The following is a 15,161-nucleotide window of genomic DNA, read 5'->3' on the forward strand; positions in this document are numbered from 1 at the left end:
CTTTTATTTATATTGTTAAACAATTAGTACTTTTCAGATTTGGCCTAACATTTTGCCTGAACAAATGATCAATTTTGACTGCGCTTGATTCTGATAACTCTTTGGTGTTGGCGTAACATTTGTCCCGAACAAACAATCCATTCTGACTCTTCTTGATTTTGACTTGGACTGTCTCCATTTTGACTGTAACAATTTAAACATTAAAGTTGATATATTAAACATTTGCAAAATAATCCAAACTCCAATGAATTTTTGTGGATAAATCAGGGAAGGTATTCAAGCAGAAGAATGACATATGGAATAATACCCGCCTGCATGACCTTGTGAAGGATGTATAGAAATTTTCTGAGACTCAAATCAAAATGAAACTTGAATCGATTGAGCCCCACTTTGAAGTGATCATGAATTTTAATTGATATTAGTGTAAATTTCAGCCAGTATAATTGGCTACACGTCAATATTGCTACTGTAATCAATGCCAATTTGATCAGCATTATTCTTTAGAGAACCCCATGCCTTTTTTTCCTCTCTTCTAATATTCCATTCCAACTAACTTACTGCATATGCACACAGCACAAACTGGAGAGAGAGAGACTAGAATCTAAAATTTTTAATTAGTTCAATTACTAAGAAGGGACAAACAGAGGTGGGATCTATCTTGTCCTTAAAATCTGCCCGACCTCAATGTAAGCAATGGGCATTCATGAATGAGTGACATAAAAGTCTGTGCACATCAGTTCTTTTAGAAAAACCTCCTCCATAAGATTTATATCTCATTACTATTCAATATTGCATGGCACTTTGTGGTAGTAGCTTTTCACCTGACTTCCAGAACAACCATCTCATCTACTCTTCAACATCTAACTATCTCTACAGATTGTGTAGCTAATACAACAATTCTTTAGCCTTTTAATAAAGAATCATCTTACAAGCTTCATGTTAACTGTGCGAAAACAGACTGTTGTGGCATCCTTATTTGACTTGATTCTCAATGTGACAGCATCCTAGGGTGGGCCAGATTGCTCTCTGGCCTGGCAGTCGCATGCTGATTGAGTGCCGTGTTGGGATTTATACGTTAGCGTGGCAATTGGAAATCTTTAAATAATATCATATTATTAGTCTTAGCCGATGCAAATGACCATATCAGAAGATGTTTGTTTCCATTCTTTAAAGCGCATTAGTTACTGTCTGATGTATGATGGCTTGAAAACTAAGAAGATAAGAACGGTTGAAGCAGGACAATCCTTATATGGGAGAGAGGTAATTAATGCTGAAGTGCTTTTGTTTTACCCTAGGAGTGGCTTGTTTCGTGGTTTGAAATTAGTGATTGGGCTATCTTATCAAGTTGAATCTTGGTGTATGATAGATTAAACATTGAAATAGAAGCGTAGCAGCATGTCTGTGCCTCCCGTGTATCATATATCTATAGGCAGATTTATTTTCCTGGATTCTGAATATATAAGCAATGGAAGTAATGTGAATTCCTTCCATGGAAAATAGGTTTTTTCGTAAGGATAGAAAACAGACCAAGTGAACTGTAGGAGGCAAATGGAGTAGCATGTACCGTGATTTTTTATGAGATGAGATGTAAAGGAACTGGGAAGAGAATGCAACAGAGCCTTGGAGGAGATGTAGTCATTGCAATGTAGTCTGAGTATCAACCTTTTATCTCCTTTTTATCCATTCTTTACCTTGGTTAGCGGATTTCTACTGAGGTTGATGTCCAAGTTCAATTTTTCAACATAGGATTATTAACCCTTATTTATTTTCTTTCTCTGAGCACCTTTATATAATATCTATACATACTACATATAATATATAATGTAGGATGTGTATTTTGGTCTCAGGAAGAGGAAGTGGGAGATTCCACTATTCTTTTAGCTTGTTTAGCCTTCAATGAACACCAGTTCTGTTAAAGTTTCAATATTCTTCTTCGACACCCGTCCTTTTTCTCTCTTTCATTTTTGTTTGTAAGTCATTTGTTTTCTTTGAAAGCCTTTCTCAAACCTCGTAATTCTAGACTTTTTCTCTTCTTCATGCCTTAACTTCTCCCAACTTTTCCCTGATATATTTCGAACTTTTTCCTTTCAATGGGTTGTCACCTCAAAACATAATAATAAGGCAAGATGCCTCATTTTGGTGGATTCTGGGTTCCTCTTTTTGCTTTCCTTGATGGACTCTAACGATTAAGAGAGAGTAGCCGAAGTAAGATGAAAGAAACATTATGTGAAGAGAGAGGGATTCAAAAGGAACCTGGAGAGAGAGAGGGGGATCCAAAAGGAACCTCAAACTAATTAATAATGTTCCTTATTAGGTTTATTGAACCATGTGATTGCTTCATATTATCTACCATTCCTAACTACCAATACAGATGAAAAAAAAAAATATCCACAAACTGAAGAAAACAAATAATATAATGTTTGGTTGATTTGAATTGTAGATACCTTAATCATAACCTATATGGCACCAAAACTTTAATTATGGAGCCTGATAGCTCATGCCTCATAAATAGTGACACTGATATTTTCTATTCTTCAGCTTTTTTTTGTTGTTGTTGTTTGAACATAGAAAATCGAGTTTAATTTCTCTCGTACGTGCACAAGCAATTAATTAGGTTAATTAGTTGGTGGAAGAGATAAAGGATAACGTGAAAAAGTCTTCGGGCTCAAAATCAAGATTCTTTGCGGCTTGATGCTGGCTATAATCGTCCCTACCAATATCACCCATATCAGAAATGATAGTCATAGTCATAAATGTGTAAGTGCTATATAATTATTTTTAAAAAAATAAATAAATAAAAAATTTACATAAAAAAATAATTAATTAATTTATTAATAATAAATTTTACTCTTTTTCAAAACGATTCGTTGATATTTATACACTCTATAACTGTATGTATCATTGCTTATTCAAAATACTCAATATTTTATGCTGAATAGAAAATATGTTATTTAAAGTGAAATCTTATTTCTCGATGCCAAGAAAGAATAAGCAGCAAGTGACCCTCACCTTCAACATCTTTGACACTCGGTAAGTGTCTCTGTGTGTGTATATATATATTTCAATTTTGTTTTTAAAGAAAATATCAAATCATAATTTTAGAGCCATCCTTCTATAATTAATAAGAAATTTTTATACAAGTAATGCTAAATATAGTTTAGAGTGCGCAAGTTTATTATTAAAAAAATAATTTTTTATTTATATTACAGATATATTTTTCTTTTTTAAAGAGAATGTGTAAAATTTACCCACCTTAAACTACAAATATTATTTCTTTTTATTACGTATAAATGAAACTGATGCCATTGTAATAGTACTTTGGTATTGCTGAGGTTGCATTACGACATAGATGACATGCCCGTTTAACCTTTTTCAAAGAAAGCAAGGACAAGCAAAGAAAATTTACTTGAAACTGTTTGAAATAACTTTCATTCTACGGACATTGTTTTCATTCCAAAGTGTTTGGTGTACCCATTAAACTCATGCACCGGCTGATCAGTTTGGTGAAAACCAGTGCTTCTGTTGGTTTCTTGGATAGCCATCCATGCATGCACCAACCAGATATATCTCCTTTGAATTGCATGTCTTTCTTGAAATGTAAAAATTAATCCTCCGCAATAATAATAAAAAGATCTTGTGATTTTTTAAATTAAGGAAAAAAAGGGTTTGTGATGCAAATACTGTGGGATGTAATATTTTGTATTTTTTTAAAAGAATGACTGCCCATGTTGGGGTTTTTTTAATTTTTTGTGAAAAAAAAAAAAATTCAAAAGCTTGGAGGCAAATCCATTAATTGCATTCACTTCTTTCAACTGGTCTTTTAATGATATAAAGACACACAGGGATAAAATACCCATAATGACAAATTAGAACTGGAGACCATGCACAAAGCTGGTCAAAAAATGTTCACAAATTAAAATTAGCTTTGAGGTGGTGGTCATAGCTGCAGCATGGTTTGACCTTAACTATATTGTTGATCATATGGTTCCTAAAATACCCATTAATTATAGGCAACCATGAATGGCATCTGATTTTAAGGTTTGCCATCCAAACCTGTCCAAGTCTAATTAGGTTTTGGTTGAATTTTTATATGGGAGGCATTGAACTAGATACAGTTAAAATAAAATTGTATTTTTTTTTATTTTTTTATATGTATTTTTTAATACTTTTAAATATTTTTTTAAAAAATATTCATAATATTATTAAAAAATATTTCTTTAATTACAAAAAGAAGAATTAGCAGCAATAGCTCCAGCGGGAGCGGGGGAAGATTTTCCTTTTTATATCTATCTGCAGTAAACCCATCAAAGCTAGAATCCCAATCCAAGTTCAAGCACGATAACCAATACTAGAGACAAAGTAACAATTAATGCAGTAAAAGTTGCTTTGCTGACATCTAGCTGTCTCTTCCTTGAGATAAATCAAATTTAAATCGCAAATGATCTCGAGCTTTGCAGCTTCATTTTACCCCAAGTTGCTAAACGAAGAAAAAAACCGAAAATACTGTTGATGCAAATGTTTATTCAACTGCTTTTAAAGTTAGTTGGGACTTTCACATTCCCACTCTCAGTATCTAACGGTCAACCCCTACCAGCCCTCTTCAGTCTTCCCCCCCCCCCCAACCCCCCTCTCTCTCTCTCTCTCTCTCGCCCACTCAAACTCACGAACACACAACAAATGACGCATAAAAGAGAAAGAAAACTCCTTTTTTTAAGTTTCTTCATTTTCTTTTGTTTTATGTCCTTAAATCAAGCAGCCCCACCTCCCTCCTTCTCTCTCTCTCTCTCTCTCTCTCTCTCTCTAGGAACGACTGTTACAACTCATTTATCACCATTTTTGCTCCATAAAACTGCCCAGTTTGCCACGCCTATCAGAACTCCCTGCCTTGTCATGGGCGTGGACATGTCGAATAACCCACCCACTTCTCGCACCAAAGACTTCTTTGTCTCACCGGCGCTGTCTCTCAGCCTTGTAATATTTACATTCATCATTAAACCCTCTAATTAACTTCTATGATCCATTGCGTTTTTTTTGCTCGTTTCTTATAGCTAGCATATATAGTTTCTGCTTATTTACTTCCTTCTTTTTTGTGTTCGCTACGTAAAAGGCTGGGATTTTTCGCGATGCCGGGGCCGCGGCGGGGAACATGGAGGTGGAGGAGGGGGATGAGGGAAGCGGAGGCGGCGGCCAGAGAGAAGACACGGCAGAGATTAGCAGCGAGAACTCGGGGCTCCTGAGATCAAGATCCGAGGATGATTTAGAGGGCGAAGGAGAACACGATGATGATGGTGACGGGGACAAGAACAAGAAGACCAAAAAGAGAAAGAAGTATCATAGGCACACGGCTGAGCAAATCAGAGAAATGGAAGCGTAAAGTCTTTGATCTTTAAAAATATCATGATTGCCAATTTTTGTTCTTTATGTACGTACGTACGTATGAAGAAGAAAAAGGATTCGAAAGCTGATCAGGAGGCCTAGCTAATGAGTTTAAGCATTTGCATGGAGTTAAATTCCGAGTTACTCGAGTTGCTTGAATCATTGATAAAAACCAGTTATGGCTTCCAGGTGGGGTGTTTGTTTGCTGGGAATAGCTAGCTTTTTTTATGAACATGGTTTGATAATTGTTCATTTACCGGTGTCTTGCCAAGGAAGCCTCGGTTAAAGTGGGTTAATTTGCATGTCATTCTTAGTGGCTTTAATGTCTGCTTTTATGGTACTATATGAGTCCCAACTACTCCCAAAGATTAAATAAAAAAGCTAGTGCAAATTATCATGCTTTCAAAAGAAACAAGATTCAAAAGTTAAAGCCATCTTAAATTTTCCACTAACTTTATTTTCTTTGTTTTTTTATGTACATGTCGTTCATGGTTATCGACAGGAAGATAATATTAAAAAGCCCATTTTTTTTCCTTTCCCCGCAGACGACTAAAGTTATGTATTAATCATCATTTGTTTCCACACTTTCATGTCATAATAGTCCATTTTTGATACTTTGGCCTCCAATTAATGCCATAAAATATGTGTGTATATATATGTATGTGACTATATATGAACTCGATCGATTGCAGGCTATTCAAAGAGTCGCCCCACCCAGATGAGAAGCAGAGGCAACTACTCAGCAAGCAATTAGGCCTTGCTCCTAGGCAAGTCAAGTTCTGGTTTCAAAATCGTCGAACCCAAATCAAGGTATTTTGATCAAATTAATTATTCTTTCATAATGTTGCATGGCTTTGCACCCTTTTTTTTGCCCTCTTTGTTTCGTGAAGTACTTCAATGAACTGTGCAGGCTATACAAGAGCGGCATGAAAACTCTTTGCTGAAAACGGAAATGGAGAAACTCCGAGAAGAAAATAAAGCCATGCGTGAGCAAATAAACAAAGCTTGTTGCCCCAACTGTGGCACGGCCACCACAAGCCAAGACGCAGCAGTTACCACAGATGAACAACAGCTCAAAATCGAAAATGCAAGACTCAAAACCGAGGTTAATTCGAAAGATCCTTCAACTCAAGAAATTAAAAGTTGCTTTTCGATTTCCGATCAGGCTATCATCATGTATGTTTTACACTGAATAATTCCATTTCGTTTGCAAACTTGAAGGTAGAAAAACTCCGAGCAGCTCTCGGAAAATATCCTCCGGGAACAGCCTCGCCTTCGTGCTCAACTGGAAAAGACCAAGATAGCAGAAGCTCTTTAGATTTTCTCAATGGAATTTTCGGGCTCAAGAAGTCGAGGGTAATGGAGATAGTAAATGAAGCAATGGAGGAGCTGATAACGATGGCTACAGCTGGAGAACCACTATGGATACGTAGCGTCGAAACTGGTCGTGAAATACTTAATTACGATGAGTATGTGAAAGAGCTCTCTGCCAAAGATTCTACTAACAATGTACGGCCAAAGAGATCCATCGAAGCCTCGAGAGAGACTGGAGTTGTTTTTGTGGATCTCCCACGGCTTCTTCAATGTTTCACGGATGTGGTAAGAAGTTACATGAAAAAAAAAAAACCTTGCATAAACTGACAAACCATGCAAGATTTCTCTCTCTCAGAGACACGAAATCATATTAGTCATGTTCGATCCATATGATATTGTTAATTTGTTTTTATTGCAGAGTAAGTGGAAAGAAACGTTTCCCTGTTTGATCTCAAAGGCTGCCACTGTTGATGTAATCTCCGATGGTGAAGATCCTAATAGAAATGGTGCTGTACAACTGGTTAGTTGCTCGTTCAACCTTTGGTATTTCTTTTACCTCGAGAAAGTGATCACTAGAGTCTGTAGGAAATGCTTTTTACTCCATTTGAAAGAATCCTCGAATTTTTTTCACTTTTGCCATGTGGTCCAACCACGAGATAGGCAAAGAAAAGAAAAAGTAGCTAGGGACTTTTGTGTCGGAACAACTTTTCTGTTGTATTATATCAGCTTGTAAAAGGTGATCAAAATCTTGGACGTTTTGGGTGCATGCCACAGTTTGGATCTAGATTCAACAAAGGAAAATCTCCTGCTTCAAGTTGGAAAAAAAAAAAAAAAAACCAAGAAATTAGAAAGAAAAAACGATATTAAATTTCTAGTAAGTATTCATTCAATTTTCGAGATCCTTACAGAAGACGATTAATGTTCAATTTCAGATGTTCGCAGAATTGCAAATGCTCACACCTATGGTGCCAACTAGAGAAGTGTACTTCGTCAGATATTGCAAGCAACTGAGTGCTGAACAATGGGCAATTGTCGACGTTTCAATCGACCAAGTGGAGGATAACATTGATGCATCCCTTGTGAAATGCAGAAAACGCCCATCTGGTTGCATCATCGAGGATAAATCAAATGGCCATTGTAAGGTACGTATACAGATTTTCACAAATTGATCCCACTGTTCTTGCCCTTATAAATTGGTGACGGGACATTTTGGAGAATCAATGGTCAATCTTGGCCAGGGTATGGGAAAAAACTCATATATAAAAAGAAAATTGAGAGTTGAAACTAAATTAGGAGTAAAGCATAGACTTAAAGCAATGTAGCAAGCAGAGCTTTTTGACGGTCTTCAGCTGTTTGGCAGGTTATTTGGGTAGAACACTTGGAATGCCAGAAAGCCACAGTTCATACGATGTACCGCTCTATCATTAACAGCGGTCTAGCTTTTGGTGCAAGGCATTGGATGGCGACACTGCAACTCCAATGTGAACGGCTCGTTTTCTTCATGGCAACCAATGTCCCCACGAAGGATTCAACGGGTAAGCCAAGATGAATGAGTTTTGGATTCCCTGTTGCATACTTCAATATAGAGAGGGTTTTGAAGCATATATACCTGGTCTCAAATATAGGCGTTGCCACACTGGCTGGTAGGAAAAGCATATTGAAGTTGGCACAAAGGATGACATGCAGTTTTTGCCATGCAATTGGAGCATCGAGCTTTCATACATGGACCAAGGTCTCAAGCAAAACAGGGGAAGACATAAGGATAACTTCCAGGAAGAACTTGAACGATCCTGGAGAACCGCTTGGGTTGATCTTGTGTGCAGTTTCTTCTATATGGCTGCCTGTGTCTCCTTATGTCCTATTTGATTTCTTACGAGACGAAGCTCGACGAGATGAGGTCTGTCTGCTTTGGAGTGGTAACTTAGTACAGTGATAACATAATTGTTTGTGATGATTATTGGCTCATGATATTCGTATTTGTCAATCATAGTGGGACGTAATGTTCAAAGGAGGTCAAACACAATCCATTGCAAACTTATCCAAGGGGCAAGATCGTGGCAATGCAGTAACCATTCAAGTGAGTTCTCTAAGTCAAAATTACAAACTTCATTAAACTGAGTTCTCTCAAGTCAAAATTACAAACTCCATTCAACTCTAACTTCACCACAATCGGACAACACGCAAACACATTCTAACATTCGTTTTCCAAACTTTCAGACGATAAAATCGAAAGAGAACAGTACGTGGATCATTCAAGATAGCTGCACCAATGCATACGAGTCTATGGTGGTCCATGCTCCTGTGGACATTACCGGCATGCAGTCTGTGATGACGGGATGTGACTCTAGCAACATTGCCATATTGCCTTCGGGATTTTCGATTCTTCCAGATGGGCTCGAGTCGAGACCCCTAGTGATTACTTCTAGGCAGGATGAGAAGAGCACAGAAGCTGGGTCTTTGCTTACAATAGCATTCCAGATCCTAACTAGTACCTCTACAACAGCTAAGCCCACCGTGGAGTCTGTGGATTCTGTTAACACTCTAATATCATGTACCTTGAGAAATATTAAGACAAGCTTGCAATGCGAGGATGGTTGATCAAACAACTTCATTGGATAGACACTAATTAATTGTAAACTCATAGGTTTTGTTTTCCTTTCCAAATATTTAGCTCAGCAAATCAGCTTTTTTATGTGAGTTTGCTTTGATTTGTCTATTGGTTATAACGGAGAGTATATCTGTAATTGGCATTCTTGAGATACAAAGAACGTGTAAGGGAGAGAGTTGGAGTAGAATCTTTCCAAATCTGTATAGAATTCTTATTTTGTCAATGACATATTGTGGTTGCATATAAGTGCTGCTTTAATACATTGCTCGTGACAAAAATGGTTCAAATAATAACTTGGTCAATTGGGAATATTGTAGCAATTCAAAAAAGTAATGGTTTACTGACTCATTAGTGTCTCTAGGGTAAGGACTTCTTTATCTTAATAATAACACTATGAAGACCCTCATTCAATTACTTTCAAGCTTCGCATATCCTTCCAGCTATGCCGGCCTCATACATCCCATGATGCAATAGAATAATGAACATAGCAGAGAGTACTTTTTTTGATAACATGGAACCTCACCAAGGTATCCCCGCCCTTGAGGAATAAATCTTAGAACCACGACCACACCCGCCAAAACTGTCTCAAATAATCAAAGGGAACTCCTTATGTGGAATCGAACCCAAGATATCTGAATCTATAGCTCATTCCAAGCTTGCCCTTTGAACACTAAGTTGTACCCTAATGACTGAATGTAGTGGGGAACACTACAATCTTAATCATCAATTATCTTATTATACTTAGTCACTCTGAACCATCATTAACAGACAAAGCATCCGCTTGAAGCAAATCATGCCAGTTTAATCCCATGACAAATGGTTTTACTAACATGTCCCTTTTTTTTCTTCTGCACTCTATACTTGGTCTATACATTTTGCTTGAATAATTAAAAAAGGAGAATTGAGCATACAAGATTACAAGCCTAGAATAACACTTGCTAAAGTTAAATATCCATTTAAAGCTAACTCTCATCGTTTCATATGTAGTAGTTCAGATTTACCAACAAATGCTAGTGAGTCATAGGGACTTGAGACGAAAGTTTCTCAACCCAGAGTATACAATCTAGTAAATTTCTTGTTGTACTGAGTAATGAATAGTTACATCAAATCTGCAAGCTACACCTCATCAGTTGAGAATGTACTTCACATGACAAATGAAAATAAGCTTTTTGCTATCAAGAACCTATGAGTGACATATTATCAAACATCAGTTTTGCAGTTCTTCTGAGCAGTACCCAGGTCGATTAAATATCCCATCATAAAAGTCACCAAAACTGCTCTCCAATAGCCCTCCTTTGTTAATCAAAAGCTCAAGCCCAGCAAAAGAAACAAAATTGACAAACTATTCCTAAATCTGCATATAACTCTTGTCAACTCATGAAAGCAAGAATCTACCTGTCGAATGCAAGGAATCCGAATTAAAAGGTATCCCGCTTTCACCCTTAAATGCCACACCATGTGCACCGCTCTCACATAATTCACAATAAATCTACACCCAAAACGATCATATATCCATCTTCGTTCATTCACATCCACTCGCAGTTTCTCTCTTGTATCCTCCCAGAATATTTTCCACACCGTCTCAACTCTCAAATCCTACTAATTCCAAGAGTGGTCACTGCTACCACCATCTATTTCGTGATTGAAAAAATCCCAATTCAAAGACAGACCGAAATTAAACGAACACACTTACTACACCAAAACCCATAAAATAAATACAAGAGTTCAAGCAGAGTCAGGCCAGTAAAATATAACTCCGATTACCAAAAACCATTAAAATACATGGATTTGAGCGAAAACATAATTCCAAACACCAAGATACCGTCAAATAAGCCTGAATTCAAACTGCATAGCATAAAGCTGAGCACAAAAGCATTGCAAAATCACAAAATGGACGACAATACAGACCTCACTCTAAGCCTGCTGCGGCTGCTGAGACTCCAATGGAATCCCAAGCTCCTTTGGCACTTCTTCTTCGGTCTTTTTTTTCTTCGAATTCTTAACTGGCACCGACACAGCTATAAAAGTCTTGGTCTTGCTTATGGGTCTGCTTTTCTCCAATTGCACAACGTCGCCAACCTTGAACTTGTTATCCGGGTCATGAGCCTGGTACTTCTTCTTCTTCCTGATCCGCCTCTTGTACTTGGGGTGAGGAGCTAAACGCATCACTTCCACAGCCACGGTCTTGTCGCTTGCGGCACAAACAACTTTACCTTGCATTGTCTTCATGGCTCTGATGGGAGGGAGGAAGGAATGGGATGGAATCGGTGAGGCGAGAGAGGAAGTGGGTTTGGAAAGAAGGGAAAGAGGAGTGCAGCCATTGAGGAACGGAGTGGAGAGCTTGAGGGAGTGTAGGGGAGGGAGTTGGATGAGTGAGGGTGCAAGAGACATCCTCGAATTGCCAGGGGGATAAGGAACCGTCGGAGGTGTTTTCTTCGTTACCGTATCCTATCTTGTAAGTGGATTTGGTTGTAACGAGGTACGTGCGAGGAGAATCAGGACTCAGGATGCACAGAGAGAGAGAGAGAGAGAGAGAGAGGATTATTTGGAGATCAGATCAGCCCACATGATAGGGAGACTTTCAAGCTTGGACCAGCATAAACCAAAGCAAAGCCCCTAGATTTTGGATCCTCCAGGCCCAAAAGCTTCTCCAAGGCCCATAGAAACCCAAGAGGATTAAGCCCCTAGATTTTGCACCTTACAAGAGGATTAAGCACGTAGATGAAGCATGTATTTTATCGCTTTAATAAGAATAATGATATGTTTATAATTATTTTATGACTTATTTTACTATTCATAATATATAAAAATAATGTCACTTAGTTAAAAAAATAAAAAATTATATTTTTAAATCAACATGTAAAACATACTTAATAAATGTTTACATGACATAATTTGATTTGAAATATAAAGTTTAAAATTTAAATATTATAAATTAAATATTATTATTTAAATGATGTAAATGATGTGATCTATACAACTAACTGAATATATAATAACTTAAAAAATATTTCAACTTTACATAATATCTTTAATTTAGAATAAAATTATAAAATAATTATAAATTTATCAATTTTTTAATAAATATATATTAAATCAGCCTCCATAAAGGTGTAAAAAGAAATTGATGAATCCATAAATCAGACCAGATTGAAGAGTTGGTCTAGTACTAGTTTTATTTTTCTTAAAATTAGTCAAAATCTGTTTAGTTTCGATTTTTCTTTTTCTAAAATTGGATTGGACATGTTCACACACATATATATATATATATTAATTTTTTATATTGTAGATAATTTTTATATATAATATATAATTATATATAAAATAGTTTTGTATTATATGATAAATTACTGATTAATATAATTTTAAATTTTTAAATCCTATATCACTATAGTTTATTGTATTAATAGTTATATTAATATTATATAGTATATATTAATAGTTATACTAATACCATATCAATATATATTATAATATATCACTATATTATATATATATTATAATATAGAGTAATGCTACGTACAGATGTAGAATGTGCAAGCACCATGCAATCGTTTTAAAAAAGAGTGAATCTATTATTAAAAAATTAATTTTTTTATGTGGATTTATTTATTTTTTTACTTTTTTAAAAGTGATTGCGAGACGCTTACATAATCACGACTGCAATTATCATTTCTCTATAATATATTACTATAATCTGTAATATAATTATAATATTATATATAATATATTATATTATATAATATAGTATATTAAAATTAAAAAATCAGATCAAATTAGACCAGAATCGATAAAATCGAAAGAATTAATTTAAAGAAGTAATCGATATAGAATCAATTTTTAAAAATATAAAATCGGTTTATATAATTTGATTCTAAATTTTATTTAAAACTAAACCAAACCGAATTGATTAGAATCCTAAAACTCCCCGACGAAAAAACATGTTTTGCTGTTCATTTATTTCTTATTCATTTTTGAGTTTTTATTTTTCTTCTTTAAAAGGGATGCGATTGCGTATCAAGATCATACAGGGATAGGCTTATCGAGCTCCCATCCAAGTGGCATCACCTCAATGAAAATTCATATTCTCTCAGACAAACCAATTTGCCACGTGGAACTCAAGATCCTTGCCAAAAAAAAAAAAATGAAAAAAAAAAAAAACCCAAAGATCCCATCCCTCTAGGCTTTCAAAACGCAACAACTGAAAAAAGTTCAGCGCTTTGGAACCAAGCCCATGGCTTCTCTAGCGACCTTTGCTGCGTTGCAACCACCCACCATCAAGGCCCTTGGTGGCAGCTCCCTAACCGGAACAAAGCTCTCTTTCAAGCCCACTCTCCAGAGCCTTAGAGCCAGACGCTTAAGGTATTACTTTTCATACACGTCTGCTAAACTGCCAGAAAATGGCTCTGACTTTGACGTCAGTATCTTAAATTTGGCGAAGCCTTTTATATTATTCTTGTTGCTTGAATTGATTAGGGCTGGTGCTGTGGTGGCGAAGTATGGTGACAAGAGTGTCTACTTTGATTTGGAGGACTTGGGGAACACCACTGGGCAGTGGGACTTGTACGGGTCAGATGCGCCTTCACCATACAACTCACTACAGGTGTGTGACTCGTTGCTGCTTTCATAAATTTCGATTTGGCGTTGCGAAATGATTTTTTGTGTGTTAGCCTTGAAGTCAATTTGATTCATATTTAGCCGGTAATGAAAGATTTGGTTGAAATGATTATCGGAATGTTTTTTGCATTGCTGTGTAATGGAATGCAGGCAGGTTGGAATTGTAAAATTTGTTGCTTATGGTCATGGAATAAAAATATGTACTTCAAAATTTCAACCATGAGTTTTGAAAAAAAAGTTGAAGGCCAGAACTGGAACCATTTAGGTTGGAATTTTAAGAATTCCAGGCCCAAGCCGGAAATGGAGATTGCTTATTTGTGATAAACATCACAGTGACAACATCGTAGAGGAACCCCTCTCCTCTGCTCATCCTTGATAGTGGATACAGCTATGTCAATTTGTTGTATAATTGGATTTGATTTATCTGTTGTTAATCTTGTGGATGCTAACGGCTATAAAATATTAGCATTTACTTGTCAAAAAATATTGCTTAATCTTTGTCCAAACATAGTTGACTTATATGACTGAATCTTATATACGGAATTGCAGAGCAAATTCTTTGAGACATTTGCAGCTCCATTCACCAAGAGGGGGTTATTGCTCAAATTCTTGATATTGGGAGGTGGTTCCACCCTCGCTTACTTCAGTGCCACTGCTTCAGGTGACATCCTGCCAATCGTGAAGGGCCCCCAACTTCCACGAAAGCCTGGCCCACGTGGCAAGCTCTAATTTGTTCACAGATCCTCTTCTTTCAAGCTTTTCGTTGTATGTAACTTATTTTTTAGATCCTGTAAGTATGTCTAAAGCCTAACTAAGATCCTTTATTCACTATTTATTTGGAGTACAAATCAGTGCATTGCTCTTATGTCTTAGTCTATTGTTGTTTGAGTATGATTTTTTTGTCATCTGATTTGCGGATAGTCTACAACTTGAAAGAAGGGCTTGTCTGGAAGCTAATTATTGATGTATGCCTTTGAAGTTCCATAGAGATTGGAAACTAGGCCAGTGGGAGTGCTAGTGTCTCTGAACGTGATGCAAATTTATGTTTCATTTCACAAAAGTAACATTTTTGGGACAACTTGGAAGCCTATGGAACAGAATACTTAAGCCTTGAGGTCACCGTTTTAGGTTTGTACTGCTTTGATGAAAGTAAATGCTGCTAGGTTCTTTTATACTCCACCGGCCAACCAGCCGTATTTCTAGAGCCCGGCCTGATTGTGCTTAAAACGATTTGCCATGCTGAACA

At 36.4% G+C, this 15,161-nt stretch overlaps 3 protein-coding genes across 4 annotated transcripts; 2 read left to right on the forward strand and 1 right to left on the reverse strand.

Moving 5' to 3' along the window:
- Positions 1 to 4,738: 4,738 nt before the first annotated feature.
- On the forward strand, positions 4,739 to 9,544 carry LOC122301034 (homeobox-leucine zipper protein GLABRA 2-like). 2 transcript variants are annotated; one of them, XM_043112098.1, is made up of 11 exons: positions 4,739 to 4,971; positions 5,108 to 5,370; positions 6,069 to 6,186; positions 6,287 to 6,481; positions 6,598 to 6,975; positions 7,109 to 7,210; positions 7,623 to 7,832; positions 8,051 to 8,225; positions 8,316 to 8,587; positions 8,681 to 8,767; positions 8,908 to 9,544. In XM_043112098.1, exons 1-11 carry the CDS (start codon positions 4,891 to 4,893, stop codon positions 9,286 to 9,288), a joined length of 2,262 nt encoding a protein of 753 aa, XP_042968032.1. In that variant the 5' UTR covers positions 4,739 to 4,890; the 3' UTR covers positions 9,289 to 9,544. The 2 variants fall into 2 exon arrangements, with proteins under 2 accessions (XP_042968032.1, XP_042968033.1); XM_043112099.1 differs by lacking the exons at positions 4,739 to 4,971; positions 5,108 to 5,370 and adding an exon at positions 5,393 to 5,565.
- A 1,447-nt stretch (positions 9,545 to 10,991) lies between these two features.
- LOC122301035 (30S ribosomal protein S17, chloroplastic) lies at positions 10,992 to 11,824 on the reverse strand. Its single transcript, XM_043112100.1, has one exon. The coding sequence runs from the start codon at positions 11,687 to 11,689 to the stop codon at positions 11,213 to 11,215; it is 477 nt and encodes a 158-aa protein (XP_042968034.1). The 5' UTR covers positions 11,690 to 11,824; the 3' UTR covers positions 10,992 to 11,212.
- Positions 11,825 to 13,458: 1,634 nt separating this feature from the next.
- On the forward strand, positions 13,459 to 14,780 carry LOC122301038 (photosystem I reaction center subunit VI, chloroplastic-like). The gene is made up of 3 exons (XM_043112102.1): positions 13,459 to 13,660; positions 13,775 to 13,901; positions 14,465 to 14,780. The coding sequence occupies exons 1-3, from the start codon at positions 13,533 to 13,535 to the stop codon at positions 14,642 to 14,644; spliced, it is 435 nt and encodes a 144-aa protein (XP_042968036.1). The 5' UTR covers positions 13,459 to 13,532; the 3' UTR covers positions 14,645 to 14,780.
- The last annotated feature ends 381 nt before the right edge of the window (positions 14,781 to 15,161 follow it).

The sequence above is a fragment of the Carya illinoinensis genome, chromosome 2 (assembly GCF_018687715.1).
Source record: "Carya illinoinensis cultivar Pawnee chromosome 2, C.illinoinensisPawnee_v1, whole genome shotgun sequence".
NCBI lineage: Eukaryota > Viridiplantae > Streptophyta > Magnoliopsida > Fagales > Juglandaceae > Carya > Carya illinoinensis.